At 38.3% G+C, this 18,907-nt stretch overlaps 1 protein-coding gene across 10 annotated transcripts in view; it reads right to left on the bottom strand.

The window, feature by feature from the left end:
* The window catches only part of PDE4DIP (phosphodiesterase 4D interacting protein), a 239,330-nt gene that overhangs the window by 167,291 nt on the left and 53,132 nt on the right, over nucleotides 1-18,907 (bottom strand). For 9 of the 10 annotated variants that reach the window (XM_074188585.1, XM_074188592.1, XM_074188586.1 and 6 more), the window contains exon 4: nucleotides 13,755-13,865. In XM_074188585.1, the coding sequence (XP_074044686.1) occupies nucleotides 13,755-13,865 (111 nt within the window). Of the gene's footprint in view, nucleotides 1-13,754; nucleotides 13,866-14,124; nucleotides 14,221-18,907 lie in introns of those variants that run through there. The other variant, XM_074188591.1, reaches the window with a different exon arrangement.

The following is an 18,907-nucleotide window of genomic DNA, read 5'->3' as shown; positions in this document are numbered from 1 at the left end:
AGCAGTTGTCTCCATTTCTGTTTAGCGCAGAGTTGTATAGCTACATAAGGATCCACCTACACAAAGAAATAGAATTGTGCATGGGATTGGCAGCTGAATGATCACAACTAACCAGAAGAATGAACCGTGGTACATATGCATAGAAATAAATTAGACATAGTTAACCCAGTGAAAATAGATTTTGAATTGAAATTAGTTTTGTCCACTCTCAACACTCTATCTCATGACCTATCTGATATCATGGTCCTATCCTCATTACCTCCCTAATATCATGGTCTTCTTCAAGAATGAAGGACAAACATCATTATCAACTAGTTTCTTCTGGTTTTATTGTTAAGATAGCCTAAAAGGTTCACAAAACCTAAAAGGTTTTATTGTTAAGATAGCCTAAAAGGTTCACAAATCAGCTTTTATCTGATGTGATCCCCGATGAATACTTTTTGTGACATGTTATGAACTCCTTTTCACCATTATAGAAATCAAGTCCTAAAGAATCTAAGATCAAATATTAAAAAAACCTTGAACTTTCTGGTTTCTTGTCCAAGATGCTATTGTTCCCTGAAAAGTGACCTCTATAATCCCCCCTTAGGTATCTTTAATTAAGAACAGTTATTCAGCTTCAAATATTTCATGAGCAAAATCTATTTTTTTCCAAAGCTAAAGGAAATATGGAGATGTCATGCTCTGAAGGACTTAGGAAAGTTTGTAGGCCTTAGCTATTGCTTAACATCACATCGACTATATTGACATTAGGGATCTGGAATGTTTTATTTATAAATACATCCCCCCAAAGTGTCTTCTTTCAATCTTCTTCTTAACCTTTCCTCTCCCCACCTGCCCCAATTTAAAAAAATCAGTACAAAGTATCAAGTTGATCCTGAAGACCCCAAACCTGCTTCCAAGGAGCCTACAGTCAAACAGGGGAAATACAGATAATGTGGTAGGGAAAGCAAGTATGTGCTGCTAACAGAACCCCTGAACTTGTCCAATTGCAACTAAATGTCTCAAAGATTTGTGATTTTTTTTTTTTGGTTAACAGTACAGGGGAGACATTCAAGTAATGAGTTAAGAAATTGTAGGAAAGAAATTTTTAGCTGGGGTTTAGGAGAAGGTTACATGGAAGCAGCAACTGCATTGAGCCATGAAGGAAGAGATTGAAGACTGTAGGAAGGAAAAGTATGGAAATGAATGTGGGTAAGAAGAGAATGAGAGGGGAAAGAGAAAGAAATATAGTACCTATGTGCCAGTACTATAGTAAATACTTTTGAAATATTATCTCATTTGGTTCTCATAAGAATCCTTTCAGGGGGTGGCTAGGTGGTGCAGTGGACAGAGCACCAGTCCTGGAGTCAGGAGTACCTGAGTTCAAATCCAGCCTCAGACACTTAATAATTACCTAGCTGTGTGGCCTTGGGCAAACCACTTAACCCCATTGCCTAGCAAAAACTAAAAAAAAAAAAAAAAGAAAGAATCCTTTCAGAGCAGGTACTATTATTATCACCCCCTCCCAATTTTATAGTTGAGGAAACTGAGGCAAGTGGAAATTAGTGTCTTGCTCAAGGTCACATAGCTAGTAAGTGTCTGAGATCAGACATAAGGTCTGAGACTAGATTTGAACTCAGGTCCAGTACTCTTTCCACTGGGATCTTCTAAATGAAGAGAGTAAATAGACTTTGCCAGAACACAGATTACACAGAGAGCTAACCATGGAGCAAGTTCAGAAGACCAGTTAAGGTCCCCCCTCTGACATCTCATCATATGACCCTGAATCAATCCCTTCATTTCTAAACCTTAATTTCTGTAAAATGAAAGATGAAGTAAGTGAATGTGCTCTAAGATCTTTTCTGGCTCTGATAATCCCATCATACTATGAGAAGAAACAGCATGAGGTGATTGTTTCCTTACTGTTCCTTGCACATTAGACTCCATTTCCCAACTCTGTGTTTTCACTAGAAGTCTCTCTCCCTCCTTATCAACACCTCTGGGTTTCCCTGGTTTTCTTCAAGCTTCAGATAAAGTCCCACTTTCTTCAAAAAACCTTTCTCAGTCTTCCTTATTCTTATAAATAATAATAATAATAATAATAATAATAATAATATAAAATAAGAAGGGCAATTAGGTGGTACAATGAATAGAGAGCTGGACCTGAAATCAGGAAGACATCTTCCTGAGTTCAAATCTGGCCTCAGACACTTACTAGCTGTGAAAACCTGGTGACTTCACCCTGTTTGTCTCAGTTTTCCATCTGTCAAATGAGCTGGAGAAGAAAATGTCAAGCTACTCCAATATCTTTGACAAGAAAATCCCAAAAAGGTCACAAAGAAGCAAACACAATTGAAAAAAGACTGAACAATATATAAGCATACAATATAATTAAACCATCTCATCATAAACAATAAGTAGTTCATCCTTTCTCAGGTAATCTCCCATTTTTCTGGCCTATATTTTGTTCGCACAGAGCTGTTTGCATGTTGTCTCCCCATAAAGCTATAGGGTCCTTGAGATCTGTTGCTATTTCTTTTTTGTTTTTGTTTTTTTAGGTTTTTGCAAGGCAATAGGGTTCAGTGGCTTGCCCAAGGCCACACAGCTAGGTCATTAGTAAGTATCTGAGGCCAGATTTGAACTCAGGCACTCCTGACTCCAGGGCTGGGGCTCTATCCACTGTACCACCTAGTCACCCCTATTTTTTACCTTTCTTTGAATCCCCAGGACTTGACATCCATATAGACAGGTAGTAAGTGCTTGTTGATTGACTGATCAAAAGCCCACCAAAGTCAGTGGACGACTTGAAGTTTAGGACCAGGATTTTCTTTCTTATTCTATGGGCAAAGTGGAATTATTGAAGTTTTTTAAAAGAGGAGGGACATGATTAAAGTAATAAATGAGAAATATTATTTATTATCATTTCTCTAGCTACTAATGCCTACCACTCTGCTATGTTCACTGTATGGATGATATATGACATCTGTTTCTATTAGGAACCTATGAGCAAGACCCATGATCAGTGTTTCTTAAAATATGATCACCATAAAAATCTGCTTCAGGTTAAGAATCACTAATATAGTCTTTCAGGGTCCATGGACAAATTTTTAGGGAAAGACAAAGACCCCATGATGTGTTATTTATTTTAAAAATCAGGTGATTTCTAATATGAAATTATTTTACATTATTGAACATCTAAGCCAAATCAGATTACTTACCATTTCTGGGATAGAGGAGGAGGAGAAGGAGGAGGAGGGGAGAGAGAGAGAGAGAGAGAGAGAGAGAGAGAGAGAGAGAGAGAGAGAATTGAGAATGTAAAACTTTTTGGTTTTGGTTTTTGCAGGGCAATAAGGGTCTGAGGTTGGATTTGAACTCAGGTCCTCCTGACCCCAGGGCTGGTACTCTATCCACTGTATCACCTAGCTGCCTCTAGAATGTAAAACTTTTTTTAAAAATGTTTTTAAAAAATTTTGTACATGGAATTGGAAAAACAAAACAAAACAAAAATCAGGTCATTCTAAGTAACTAATACCAATAGGCAGTACCCTGGTGTCTTTCTGGACAGCTTATATGGGGATTTAGTCTCACTGAACAATCCTCCTGACTTCTGACACAGGCTTAGCATACAAATTGACAGGCTTCCCTATCCAGGAGCTGAGAGAAATCAGGCCAGAGCTAAAGGAACTCAGGCTGTGGCCAAAAAAGAAATCCAGTAAACTAAACTCTCAATTTCTTTTAATAGAGAATAGGCATTTCTATCAAGATGAGGCAGAAATAGTAGAAATTGGTAGATTTCCTGCCATTTGAATCCTCTTCCATTATTTATATGGGCAAAGCAAAATGAAGAGTTTGGATAATTAGCAAGACGATTATGGTCCCAAACCCAATTTAAAAAAAAAAGAATTTGGCCTGAATGATCACCATTAAGTGATTCTTCTGATTAGATTAATGCAGATAAATTTTCTGTCCTTTATTCTACTTTGTTTATAAGGACACAGATAGAACATGGTGACTTGGGAAACAAAAGAAAGAAGGGATGGCAACTACAGGAAAGAAAAGGCATTCATGAATGGGAGGAGGCAATTAAAAAAAATTCAAAGGGAAATAAAACCAAATGTTAGCAACCCTATAAATATTGTTTAAACTCACAATGCTCCTTTGAGAAAAGTATTGACTCAGATAGAGCACCAGCCCGGGAGTCAGGAGTACCTGAGTTTAAATCTGGCCTCAGATACTTAATAATTACCTAACTGTGTGGCCTTGGGCAAGTCACTCAACCCCATTTGCCTTGCAAAAAACAAAAACCTAAAAAAAGGAGAGATTCAAGGAAACTATGAAAAAGTGACTTAAAAAAATCACCAGCATCCTCACTCTTGTTCAAAAAGTTTTAATCATAAGACTTCTTTGTCACCTTGCAATATTATTTCCCAGTTAAACATTCATCACCTCAATTTTATCTGGGCCTTTACTGATGCCATGAAGTTCCATTCATTGGTGGAAAATAGTCTAAATTCAATTTTCAACACAAAATAACAGTCTGTCATCCAAAAGGCCCTCAGAATAGCTGGCCAATCAATGCAGAGGTAAATAGGAAAACAGGATGCTGTGTTTACTGTTTAGAGACTGAACATTTAACCCAGACAGCAGATTCCCCAAATTCCAGGGCCAGGCATGTTTTTGATTAGGGTGGGAGGGGGGGGGCGGGGAAGGGGAGAGATGACAGTGAGTAAGCATGTGAAAACAGTGGATTAGATAATCAACAACAAGGAAGTTAGTCAAGTCAGCACCCAGAAATTATTCCCAAGAACAGCCGCAATCTAAAAATATTAACAAGTCAATCTTTCTAGGGTGTTTTACACTCAGCTGGAGGACATTTGCAGTTAGTTCTGTTCATTGTCTCACTCCAGAAACAGGAGCTTAAGAGTACTACTTTGATGTGGGCTTTCATCAGAAGTTTAGGGAATTTAGAATTTAGAGGTCCTAGAGTTCAATCTCCTCCACTTAGAGATGAGGAAACTGAGTCCCAGGGAGGATAACACAGGTGTTTGGCTCAATCCTTTCAGTTGTATCCTACTCTTGGTGACCCTGTTTAGTTTTCTCGGCAAAGATACTGGAGTGTTTGCCATTTCCTTCTTGTGCTTATTGGACAGATGAGGAACCCAAGGCAAATTGGATTTAGTAACTTACCCAAGGTCACACAACTAGTAAGTGCCTGAGATCAGACATAAGGTCTGAGGTCATGAAAGATGAGTCTTCCTGACTCCAGATCCATAGCTCTATGTACCATGCTCTATACATCTAATCATCCATATAACTACTAAGTCACAAAACCTGTAGTTGAACAATGCAGATTCACCTCTTTCTACTGTACCTTTTAAAAAATCAGGATTATATGATTAATGTTCACAAAAAACAGGGAGCAGTAGAGTTCTGGGAGTAGACATATGGTCTGAACTTATGTCCTAATTTCCTAAGAACAGGGAAGGTCAACAGTGATCTGAGGACAGTGAGAAGCTATATTAAAAGCTCACTCCTAAATCCAGGAATTTGGATATTTCTCCCTACCTTTTCAGTTGGTGAATCCATAAGCATTTATTAGGTGCCTACTATATTCAAAGCACTGGCTTATGTGCTGGGGATATTTTTTAAAGATAATGAATCATAACCCACAATTATATACTTTAACATATGATATCTCATTTTATCTCAATGAACCTATAAGGAATAACTATAGGTATTTTTATAATCATTTTACAGATGAGGAAATTGAGGTCAAAGGTGGTTAAATGATTTACCTATGACCACACAACTACAAATGTCAGAGTCAGGATTTCAATTCTACAAACATTTATCCATGCGTACTGGGTACAAGGAGCACACCAGGGATACAAATAGTCAAACAAAGCCATACCTGCCCTCAAATGACTTTCATTTGATTAAGAATTCAGATCTATAACAGAATGCCTTCTGTGGGGGGTGGGGGATGGAAGCAAGAATGGGGGGGGGGAAATTGTAAAACAAAATAAATAAAATCTTAAAAAAAAAGAATCCAGGTCTATTCACTGTACAACACGATCTTTCTTCTTCCATCAAAATCTGAATTAAACTATTATTACAATCAATCAGTAAATATGTATTAAATGTTAACATTGGTTAAATAGACTTTTGTTAAATTAGTGGTTAACATCTAATTTGTTAAATTAGCAAAGTGCTAGACACTGGGATGCCAGAGAAGGTAAAAGACAGGCCCTGCCTTCCAAGAATTTACAATCTAATGGGATAGAAAACATGCAAATAAATATATAAAAACAAGCAACAGACAGGTTCAAAACAAAATACTTAATAAAGGGAAGACATTAGAATTAGGAGAAGCTGGAGGCTTCTTATTATTAACAACTACTCCAATAAGAAAAATGATCACTTAAACCAGTCATACAATTATATAGTATAATACTATTTTTTTTTTTAGTTTTTGCAAGGCAATGGGATTAAGTGATTTGCTGAAGGTCACACAGTCAGGCAATTATTAAGCTCAGGTCCTCCTGACTCCAGGGCTGGAGCTCTATCACTGTGCTACCTAGTTGCCCCATAATGCTATTTTGAAAAATTTTAATCTGGAAATAACCCATATAGGTAGGTAGCATGAGCATCATTACCTTACTACCAACAAATTAATCTAAGGTAATTCACCTTGTAGGAGCAAATTTAGGAAAGCCACATGGATACAGAGCATCCCACAGAATGGCAATCCCAAGGAGAATGCCCTCACAAGGGAAGTGTCTGCAGGGGGAGTTATATTTATAGCTTTGGTATCAGAAGCCAATGCCCAGCCTGTTGAGGTAGAAATTAGATTAAGGAGCTAAATTTAGACTGTACTAGAGTTAACCAGATCACTGCCTTCTTTGTGAAGCTGTGTGCTCCTATGAAGTTATTTTCAAACCGAGAGAGAGAGAGAGAGAGAGAGAGAGAGAGAGAGAGAGAGAGAGAGAGGCAGGCCAAAAGCTAATATGACAATACCAAGCAAACCTCATTAAAAACAAAAGATCTGGTGTGTCAGTCCTTTCTGAATTAATCACAAATAAAAATTATAGAATTTAAAAAATCATAGTAATGTACTTTCAAGTCATGTGCACCTTATATAAACTAGGACAAGAAGTGAATTGCAAATAAAATGAGGGTAAGTTCATTTATATTGTATAATGTTCTGTAAACAATTAAATACTGATTTATATATTACCTGTTTTGAACCTTTTGCTCAAAAAAGAATGCTTCGAATTATTTCAAATTCTAATTTGGTGGGTGAATTAAAGAGGTTTAATTCTATTAAATGAAATTTGTCTCTTCTTCCCTTCCTTCTCTTCCCCAAACAGTTAGTCAAAGTTTTACTTATCCAGCTTCCCATGTCTACCATAGACTAGGTTGACTTCTCAGAATTATTAATTATTATTAATTAAAGGGAACCCAAAACTCTAGAAATAACATGGAAAATATAAAGATGTAAGTTGCTGTGCATTATGAAAAGAAGGGAGTATATATGATTTAGGGAATATTAAAAGTCTTAGACACAAACTGCTTTTTATTTTTGACTTCCTTGGAGTATATACCTAGAATCGGGTTTTCTAGATCAAAGGGTACTAACATTTTAACTTCTTAAAAAAAAAGAATTCCAACTTTGTTTAGAGAATAGTCAGATTAATTCCACCAACTGTATCTCTTGATTTCTACTTAAGTTAGCAGTTGTTCAGGTTTTCTTGATCTTTCTTTTTCAATCAAAAAAGTCTGAGAATACTTTCACACCTTTGATACCTTGCGTTCCTTTAGAAATTTTTAAAATTGATCGCTCAAGGTCAAGGTCTCCCACTGCATCCAGGGCCATCTCAAGTCATCCTGATCCATATCTGGTCACTTGGACCTAGGAGGCTCTGGAGGAGAAAGTGAGGATGGTGACTTTGAACAGTTTTCCCTCACTTAGATATAATTTATTTGCAGGTCAAGCCATCACCTCCTGATGTCCTGGTCATCTTTGAGAATGAAGGACAAACAACAACAAAGCAGTCCCTTAGTACCCTCACAATTTTATCATTTTTAGCACAAATGTTTTCCCTCCTTCCTTGTATATATGTGTCTGTTTCTGTGTGAATGTGTGTATGTCTCAGGTACACCTTCTGTCATCCTCCCTGGGATGGTCTTCTTCAGTTCTTCAGAGGCAATTATTCTAAGTCTCAATGCTTTATTATTATATCACCTGGCAATGCTAATGAAATGCTCATATTCAAAAGATGGAAAACTAGGGGTCGGTACAAATATTTTGAAATTTTCCAAAATCCATTTTTTATCTGTATATGTCTTCCCCAGGCACACAAGCATATATGAACATACAAGACTGTCTCAAAAGTCTCAGTGTAGGTTTGTTTTAATAACATCAGAAATAAATATGCTACAAACATAAAACACAACATTTGAAAGGCTAAATATTATTTAGTCTTTTTAGCTGTGTCTGACTTAGTGAGTCCTTTTGAGATTTCTTGGCAAAGATACTAGAGAGATTTGCCATTTGCTTTTCCAATATTTTACAGATGAGGAAACTGAGGCAAACAAGATTAAGTGACATTGTCCAGGGTCACACAACTAGTAAGTATCTGTGTTCAAATTTGAACTCGTGTCTTCATGACTCCAGGTCCAACATACTATCTACTGAAACACCTAACTGTACCATATTACACCCACATATGCATAGATATATGTATATATAACCCCAAATGCATATATGTGGAGTATAATATCAATATAACCAACAAGGATTTTTGAAGAACACAAGTAAAGGATATATTCACAGAATTGTATAAAAGGGAGAGAAAATGAACTGGTCATATGTGAGTGATAACAGATAGACAGATGGCCCAGGGTGCTCCACTAGGGTCACCCAGGATGAACAGGCACAAATGAATTGCAATATACATTGTTGTGGGAAGGGATATCTCCCATGGCAATTAAGATCAGAGTCATTTGAGTAAGTCTTTCTGCAGTCCCTCTACTCGGGACTATTTTCATTCTGTCTATCTTTGGCAATTTCCTGCTGCCTCTTGATTAGTAGATGAAGAAACTGAGGCTCAGAAAGGCTGTGTAACTTGTCCAAAGTCATAACAAAAAAAGTCAAGGCTAGGCTCAGAATCAAGGTCTCCTGGCTCCCACAGAGTTGTTTTGCATTTTAAACTATTTATACTACCTTTCCCTAAAGTACCTTTATTTCATTCTCAATAGACATGCCATTTATAAAACTCAAGAGGTCTAATGACTCAGATGACAAAAATTGAACACTTATAGAGTGGTCTCACTATTAGAGTTAAGTGACAATGGAAAGTGAATATTATATGTGGGGGTGTTTGACTAGCATAAGGACTGGCCTTAGAGAATTGTGCTAAGTTTGTTGTCAGCATATCTCCATCTGCCAGATATCCATGTTTCCCCTGTTTGCCCAAGTGTCTCCACAGTGCAGGAAAACAACATAAACACATTAAAATATATAATGCATACAATAAAAGCAAATTAACTAGGGAAGAAACACTAGAATCTGGAGAATCAGGAAAGAGATCATCAAGAGTCAATCATGGGGCAGCTAGGTGGTGCGGTGGATAGAGCACCAGCTCTGGAGTCAAGAGGATCTGAGTTCAAATCTGCCCTCAGACACTTAATAATTACCTAGCTGTGTGACCTTGGGCAAGTCACTTAACCCCGTTTGCCTTGCAAAAACCTAAAAATCCCCCCCAAAAAAACAAAAATAAAAAAGAATCAGTCACAACTGAACAGCAAAACAAAAGTTACCCTATAAATGCTTGCTGAAATCCACTAGGATTTAAACTCATTTGCCTTCAAAAAGTCATTTAATAAGGTAAAAAGATAAATGAATTGAGTTTTGGTGTCTGCCATTTACCAGGTATGGAACACTGAATAAAGTCATCGAAATTACTGGACCTCAGGATCTTCTATAAAATAAGGGGATTGAACTAGAATGTTTGTCCATCATTAATATATACATAATACACACAGAGACATGTAATCACTAAACTATAACCTGAGTTAAGAACAATTTAATGTGTTACCCTTACCATATAATTGCAGTATTATACCCAAACAAATTATATATATAACAATATATAATATACATGCATATTTGTATGTATATATACAGGTTCATACACATCTTATACATATATATTTTCATATATATATATATATATTTTTTTTTTTCATATATATGTCTCACTAGTATTAACCAGCAAGGCATTATCCAAAAGGAAATGCAGGGAATTCAAAGCTGAAGAAGAAAGAGGGGGAACAAGCATTTATTTATTATTATTATTATTATTATTATTATTATTATTATTATTATTATTATCTCATTTGATCCTCCCAACAACCCTCAGAGTGCTATTATAATAGGTGCTATTATGACTGCTATTTTACAGAAGAGGAAACTGAGGCAAACAGAGATTTAGTGACTTGCCTAAGATCACACAGTTAGAATGTATCTAAGGTTGAATTTGTCCTCCAGTCTTCCTGTCTCCAGGCCCAGCACTCTCATTATCTAGCTAGTGTTAGGCTAAGGGAGCAAAAAACAATTTGGGGGGGGGAGAGTGTGGGGAAGATGAAGGTAGTTTTCAAATGTTATCATGTTGACGTCTACCTATTCCATTTATCTATAATACAAACTTTAAGCACATTACACTTTAGCTATATTCTGACAATGTGAAGGGATGCTGCTTAGCATTCTATTTGGGGCACTTCATTTCATTAAGAGCATTCACATTACGACACCCACTGCATGTCAATTCATTGGGGAGACATCTCTAGAAGATGGGAAAATATACTGCTTTCCAACAAAAGTGGAATGTCGCTGTCCAAAGAAAGGGAGTTAATTACCCAGATAATTCAAAAGCTAAATCCTAGCTTACTTCCAAATTATTTAAGTAATTCCCACAACACCACCCTTGGCTCTTGGAAAAGATGGTTCCCCGCAAAAATTAACAAATCTATTTGAGATCCAATCCAACAAACATTTATTTATCAAGTTCTGTAAGACCACAAGTTACATATGAATCGCTATCTGCATCTGAGGTAGTTTCCAGGGAGTTCCCTTCATTGGTGAAAAATAACAGCAGCTGGCATTTTTATGGCCCTTTAAGGTTTGCTTTAAATGTATCACTTCATTTGACCCTCACCACAATCCTGTCAAGTAAATTCTCTAGGTATTAATTGCCCCCCTTTACAGCATCAGGAAGCTGAGGCTCAGAAAGGTTAAATGATTTGTCCAAGAACACATCGCTAAGTGTGTCTGAAGTGGAATAAGAACTCAAGTCTTTGCCTGAAGGGGAAGAAACTTCAAGTTTTAACTGTGTGATCTTGGGCAAGTCACTTAATCCTTGTTTGCCTCTGTTTTCTCATCAGTAAAATGGATTTTAAGACCAGAACTTTATCCACTAGGTAACACTGCCTCTCTGGATCTCAACATCCTCTCCCTCACCCCACATAGTCCATAGACTGCCAAGTCTTGTCAAATCTACCTCTTTCATCCTACTACCCCCCTACTGACAGGGTCACCCCTCTAGTTCAAGCCCTCAACGCCTCTTCTTTGGATTATTTCAGCAGTCTCCTATTGATTAGGCCTCATTGTCTCAAGTTTCTCCCCCTTCAAATGAATGCTCTGCTGTAGCTTGCAAAATGACATTCTTAAATCATAAACTTGGCCTTATTATTTATTCCCTGACATAAATTCCAGTGGTTCCCTATTACCTCGAAAATCAAACTTCTAAAAAAGAAAATTCTCCTCAACTTAACTCCAACCAACCTTTTTTTTCTTTATTATTCACTATTCCTCTACGTGTATTCTGCAATCCAGTCACATTGGCATTTCTGCTACCCCTCCCACCCTGTGCCTTAACATGAACTATCCTGCACTTCTTACTTAGAATATATTCTTCATTTACCACTGTCCTAGAATCTCCAAATTCCTTTAAAATTCATTTCAAGCACCACCACATGAAGTCTCTTCTGTGCCACTGCCATGCTAATTCATACTACCTTTTATCATCCTGTATCTCATTGGAGAATTGTATATAGAATTGTTGATTGTATAAGACAAACAGGATTAACTATATCTTTTGTACATACTTATATAAGTAAATGCTAATTCCCTCCATAAAATATAAGCATCTTAACTCTAGGGATTATTTCTTTGTTGTCCTTCCCCCCCAAATAATAGTATGATGTCTCTTATCCAGTAACCACTTAAGAAATGGTTGTTGCTTGACTTAACTAGCTTCCCCTTCCCAAATATACAAACCACCATTGAAAATACAAAAACAAAAATAAACCAACCCTGAAGAATAAGAAGTTTACATTCTACTGAAGGAAAAGCTGGAACATTTAAACAGGTGGGGAGATGAATATAATATGATTTTACAAACGTTAGTTATTCTTTAAAACTCCTATAGCATTCAGGATCAGTCATAAAAACCTGTCAACTCAAATACTTGTTTTCTACTAGCATGGGCTCCTATTCTGTATCTGACTGTCCCCTCCCATTTATTTCAAAATCCTTCAGACAAGACACTGGCCATACAACATACAAAATAACTGGGGACAGTTTGCAAAACTATCCAATAAATCCAGTACATGCTTGCTGAATCCAGAGTCTAAGGGTGGGGGCAACAAGAGGGGAGGGTTAAGTTATCCAGTTAGTTATTCACATTGGTAGAATTCACTGAATAATTGCTTGGGTTTCCATTTGCCACCAGATGCCAGTTTTTAATCTGCCCTAAGTACCCTAGCTAGAAGGCTCCAGTCCATGAAGCCTCCAGTCTGATTTCTCCCTCACAGAGCCTTATCGCCAACCAAATTTCAAGTGCGTTGGAGTCAAGAATTTTTTTCCCTGACCTTCCCTTCTACCTTCTCAGAGGCCTATTAACCAAAGGGCACCTTATGAAAGACAGTCCCCTTCCCAGCTTGGACTGAGGACAGCTTCAGCCAAGATGGTAACAGGTCATGTCCTTGGAGAGTAGAATAAAGATCAGTGGGCAGAAGCTGCAAAAGGGCAGATTTGGGCTAGATGACAGTCCCAATTGCAAATGGGTGATCTCAAGAAGTGGTGCATTTTTCCTCCCTGGAGCTTCTTAAGTAAAAGTTAGGTTGGCAGGTATTTTATACTGGAAATTCCTTCCATATAGGGGTTGTACTAGAGATGACTGTAAGGTGCCTTTCAATTTTTCATTTTCTTGATTCTGATTCTCTATTTCAGGCAGAAGCGACCCATTCAGCCTCCACAAAATACCAATGCCACTAACTTCAAAATATGAGGTGCTTAGTTATATAATCATTTTCATATTTTATCATCACTGAATTTCATAATGAATCAAATTCTCTCTCTCCCTCCTTTTCCATCTCTCTCTCTCTCTGTCTCACTCTTTCTCTCTCGCTCTCTCTCTCACATACCCACATATACACGTCTCTCTCTTTTTCTCTTTCTCTCTTATTCTCTCTCTCTCACACATATACACACATACACACATCTTTCTCTTCCTCTCTCACACATACACATACATGCACACAAACACACATGCACACATACTTCTCCTTCAGGACTTCCAGACTCTACCAGAACAAACTGAGATGGACAGAGCCAGAGCATTCCAGGTGAGACTAAGCAAGCCCACCTCAAATGGTGCTTCGCCAGGACCCTACCCTCAAGGGGAAAGACCCAGGTCCGCCTCACTCACCCTTTTGTAGACATCTTCCTGACTGGCCTCATACTTCTGTTGCATGCGCTCCTCCAGGAAGTAGATGCGCAGCTTGAGACTGAAGTTCTCCTTCTTCAGGTCATTGAGGTGCTGGGACAGAGTACGATATCCATTAGACATGGTGGGCAACCCATGTGGCGGAGCATCACCAATCCCCCCGCTCACCCGAGGAACATGTCAGAGCAACAGAGGGGGCATAAATCAAGCCAGATGGGAAGTTAGGGAAGGAGACAGGCTGGCCGGCAAGGGGGGTGGTCTGTGCCGGCAAGGGGGGTGAGGGCTCTATGGACACATGCTCCCAAGCAGCTTGCTTTCTCCAGAGCCTTGCTTGGGATTTAGCAGCTCGTACTGGGTGCCAGAGTTCAGCCTGCTTTCCTTTTTTACCACGGGGAGATATTTGTGGAATCCCTGACAGGGGAACATGCTTCATGAACTCAGACACAAGTGGTGTTATCTGATCCCAGGCATGGAATCGACTGTCACCCTCCCAGAGCCTCACTGGTCCAACTGTGGGCAATTAACAGTTTCTCCAGAGAGAATAGGGACTGAACCCCAGAAGCTTCCAGGAAATCAGAACAGTTGGGGTGGGGATAGAAAGAAAAGAAACAAAGAGGAGGAACAAGAGAGATGTGGAGACAGTGGTTGGAATAGAAAAAACCAAAGTAGCATGATCAGAGGGAAAAACAGAAGGCAGCAGGGCAGGAGAGCCCGTTAATCATAGGCCAGATGCCAAATGCCCACTTCTGGGAGGTAAGGATCTCAAAGGACCACTCCTTCATTTCATTAACCAGAAGGGACTCCAGTTTCCTTCTGTGACCACACTGCCTTTCCTCAGTTCAATCGATACATGCAACACACACACACACACACACACACACACACACACACACACACATACACAGAGGCAGTTCTCCAGAGAACTTTCACCATCTATCACAGGACCATAGTATGTAGAGACAGAATGGATTATAGGAAGTTTCCATCTAATAAAACCATCTCATTTTACAAATGGTGAAACTATCCACAGTGGCAAAGTACCTTAATTTGCTCCAAGGTCACACAATAGTAAATTACAGAGTTGATATTTGAACTCTTGTCTGATTCAGAGAGAGATAGATATGTAGAAAGATAAATGAATTTGGGGTTAGAAAGCTGGCATTCAATCCTTAGCTCTGCCACTTAGTACAGAATTGGTTTTTATGTGTATGTGTTACTGTGCCAATGAAATTGTTCAAGTTTAAGGGAAAGAACCCTATTATTTATTCATTTTTATGTCTCCTGAGAAACCTTGCATAGTTCTGTTCTTTCCATAGCAGAATTGGTATCCTGTGAAACTCAGTGAAGATACACTATCTCCCTAGTCCTTCACATTCTTTCTCAAAATTTCATGCATAAGGGGCAGCTAGGTGGTGCCACTCTGCCACTGAGTGGTTGCATGACCCAAAGACAAGTCATTTCACCCCTTGTGGCCTCAGTTTCCTAATCTGTAAAATAAGGGAAGCCAGCTGGCACCTTAGAATCAGACACTTCCTGAATTCAAATCTGGCCTCAGGCACTTAGCTGTGTGACCCTGGGCAAGTCACTTAACCCTGTTAGCCTCATCTGTAAAATGAACTGGAGAAGGAAATGGCAAACCATTTTAATATCTTTGCCAAGAAAATCCTAAATGGGATCAAAAAGAGTCAGACACGACTAAAATGACTGAACAACAATAAAATGAGTGGGGATTCATTGTATTTGTAAGCCCAACACCTACCTCACTGCTTAGAACACAGTACAACAAAAATTAATTCTAATTTTAGGTTGATGATCCTATTATCTGTAAAAAGGGGGGGCTGAGGTCTCAATGTTTTCCTCCAATCTTAAGTTTTTGATTCTCCAAAGCCAATGTTTTCTTTCCACATTCTAAAGAGAAGAGCTGTTTTTCCTATTTTGGTTACATATTAAAGACTTAAATAAAATCTATGCTTTATACAAACTTACAAAGGGAAGTCTGCCAAGGGACCATCTCTGGGGAAAGGAAAGAAAACAAAACAAAATAATGGCACGTGGAGCAATTAGCCAGGAGAGCAGAGCTTGCAGCCCGCTTTGTCCCTGAGCAGCCCCACCCACTCTGGCACCAAGCTTTAACTCCCTCACCTGTCAAAAGAAGCCATGATCTCAGTTCCAGATAGGACAGCTTAAGAGCTTTGAATGACAGCTGCGACAGAAGCAGGAAGTATTATTTACTGCATGTCAAGAGGGACAATGAAGGTGACTGAAAGACAAGGCCATTGACATGATGCCAAACCCAGGGGCTTGATGTGGAAAAAAAGGATTCAAGAGGAGGAAGAAATCTGTCATCGATCGTCAAAACCTTTATTACATTTTTTCTCTCACTAAGCTCCTTGAGGGCAGGAACTAGTGTTTTAGGAGCTTTGTTGCATCTCCATTTATCAGAGTGTCCACCACAAAGCTAAACACTTAATTTTTATTGATTGATCAGTAACTATGAAATTGGCTTTTATGTGTATGTGTTGTTGTGTCAATGAGATTGTTCAGATTTAAGAGTAAGAACCATGTGATTTACACATTTTTATGTCTCCTGAGAAACATTATATAGTTCTGTTCTTTACAATGCAGAACTGCTGTCCTGTGAAATTCAATGAAGATACACTATCTCCCCAATCCTTCACATTCTTTCTCAAAATTTCATGCATAGGGGGCAGCTAGGTGGTGCAGTAGATAGAGCATTAGCCATGTAATTAGGAGGACCTTAGTTCAAATCTGACCTCAGATACTTTTTCCTTTACTTACTAGTTGAGTGACGTTGAGCAAGTCACCTAACCCCATTGTTCCAAAAATTAAAAACTATAAAACTTCATTCAGGTATTTTTGGAGTATCTGCCATGGAAAGAACAACATCATGCAAGGCATTTTAGAAGTTCGAACTCTTAGATCCTAACAATGGCATTGGCACACCAAATCATGCACATTGAAACCAATGCCATCATTAGTAAGCATTCAGTAAGCATTCATTAAGAATTCAGCAGGTACCAGGCACTGTGTTAAGCTGGAGATTCCAAAGAATAAAAACAACAACAAAAAAACCCAAAATACTAGTTCCTGCTCTCAAGGAACTTACATTCTAATAGAGGAGAGCACAAATCCAGAAATGAGTACAGAAAAGACAAACATTGAATAGATAGAAAATGGCCTTAAGAGGGCAGGCAGGAGCAACAAGAGAGACTAGAAAAGGACCCTGGTAGGAGATGACAGCATTTGAGTTCATATTAAAGGAAACCACGGATTATTAAGAATTAGAGATTAGGAAGGAGGGCACTCTAGCCAGCAGGAACAGCCAGGACAAAGACATAGAGAAAAGAGACAGAAAATTATGTGGGAAGAATAGAAAGTTGGCCTCTTTTGGTTAGTCCAAACAGTAAATGAAAGGGAGTAATGTTTAAAAAACTAGAATGACAGAAAAGGGCTAAACTGTGCAATGCTTTACATTATATATAAATTTAAGTCATAATGGATAATGCAACCTTGGTTCTGTGATTTACTATTGGTATGAGGACCTCCTGGGTCCTCAGTTTCTCTTTCTGTACAATGAGAGGTAGACAACCTCTGAGGTCCTCTGGTCTTAATGAGGAACCAAAATGAATGGTATGACTTCCAAGTCCAGAATATTAATGAAAGAGATTGGCAATGCTCTAAATGTCTTAAGGGAGAGTTCGATAATGGGTGGTGTCATCAGGGAAGTTTTCCTGGAGGAGAGGGTTCTTGAGTTGGACTTTGCATGTATGATGTAGATCTGGCACATTCTAAATCCACCTGAGCTTGTTTCTCTCCATGTGGCAGACTGGAAGGAAGCTACATCTAGAAAAATTATGAGGACTAGAGTATGTTTGCATGGACATTCTTTGTTGTCCTGCCATGTGGATGGAATAAACCTTTTTCCATTGGTTGCATAACCAGAACTATTGGTGTCTTTCAAATGATCAGACTCAACACCAGCTGTGGCTTTTGCTGCATTTTCAACTGGGGGAACAAGAAGACTCCTTCACTAATAGCCATTGAAACTATGTAGTAGGATGAACTGATGCATAGTGAAGTGAGCAGAACCAGAAGAACATTGTATACAGTAACAGCAATATTGTTCAGTGAAGAATGGTGAATGGCTTACTTTCTCTCAACAATACAATGACCCAAGAAAACCTCAAAGGATCAATGATGAAGCATACTATCTGACTGCAGAGAAAGAACTAAAATCGAATGAGTACAGACTAAAGCATGCTGCTACTTTTCACTTTCTTTCATTTTTTTCTCTGATTTGAGTCAACTTTTACAAAATGACAAATAAAGGAATGTTGAAAACAATTACACATGTATAACTTAAATCTGATTATTTATAGATTCAGGGATGGAGGAAGAGAGGAATCTAATTTGGAACTCAACTTTAAATACAAAGTTTTTTGTAATTGGAAAAAACAACAAACAGGAACTATGCAGTAAGAAGGAATGCCCCATCCCAAGGTTGTATGGCCCCAGAGAAATATGCCCGAGTCCTTTGCTGCTTTGTTCAGCTTGGAACCTTAATTAATAAATTAATCCTATTCATTCACTTGAGGGGAGAATCAGTGTGAGTCAGATTATGGAGAGGCTTAGATGGCAGTACAGAGGCAAAAGGGAATCCATGAAGTTTTCTGAGTAGAAGAGTAGGCATGTTTTAGAAGGAGTGAGAAGATTAACATGGTCTAACTGGAGGCCCAGGTAAGGAGAAGTGAAAATAGACAGGTAAAATGAATTCTTTCTCTAGAGAGCTTTGAATGTCAGGAAGAATTTGGATTTGCTCCTCTAAGCAATGAATACTCATTGTAAGTTTTTTGAACAAGGGAAATACAATTTATTCTTCTCCACAAAATATTAAGTCTAAAATATATGCCCAATTTTTTTCATTTTTGCAACAACTTGTGGCTCTCTCTTGCTCCTTTCCTCAATTCATCTTCTCCTCTCCCTTAAATTATAGAGCTCCAGACTGAAAATAGCTCCTAATAATGATCACTGGTGATAACAGCTGGATTGTTTCCCAGTTGGTGTGTCACAACCCCTTGATATATGCCAGTTCTTAAAAATAACAACTACATTTG

Source organism: Macrotis lagotis, chromosome 5 (assembly GCF_037893015.1).
Source record: "Macrotis lagotis isolate mMagLag1 chromosome 5, bilby.v1.9.chrom.fasta, whole genome shotgun sequence".
NCBI lineage: Eukaryota > Metazoa > Chordata > Mammalia > Peramelemorphia > Peramelidae > Macrotis > Macrotis lagotis.
This window is presented reverse-complemented; position numbering and strand designations above follow the sequence as displayed.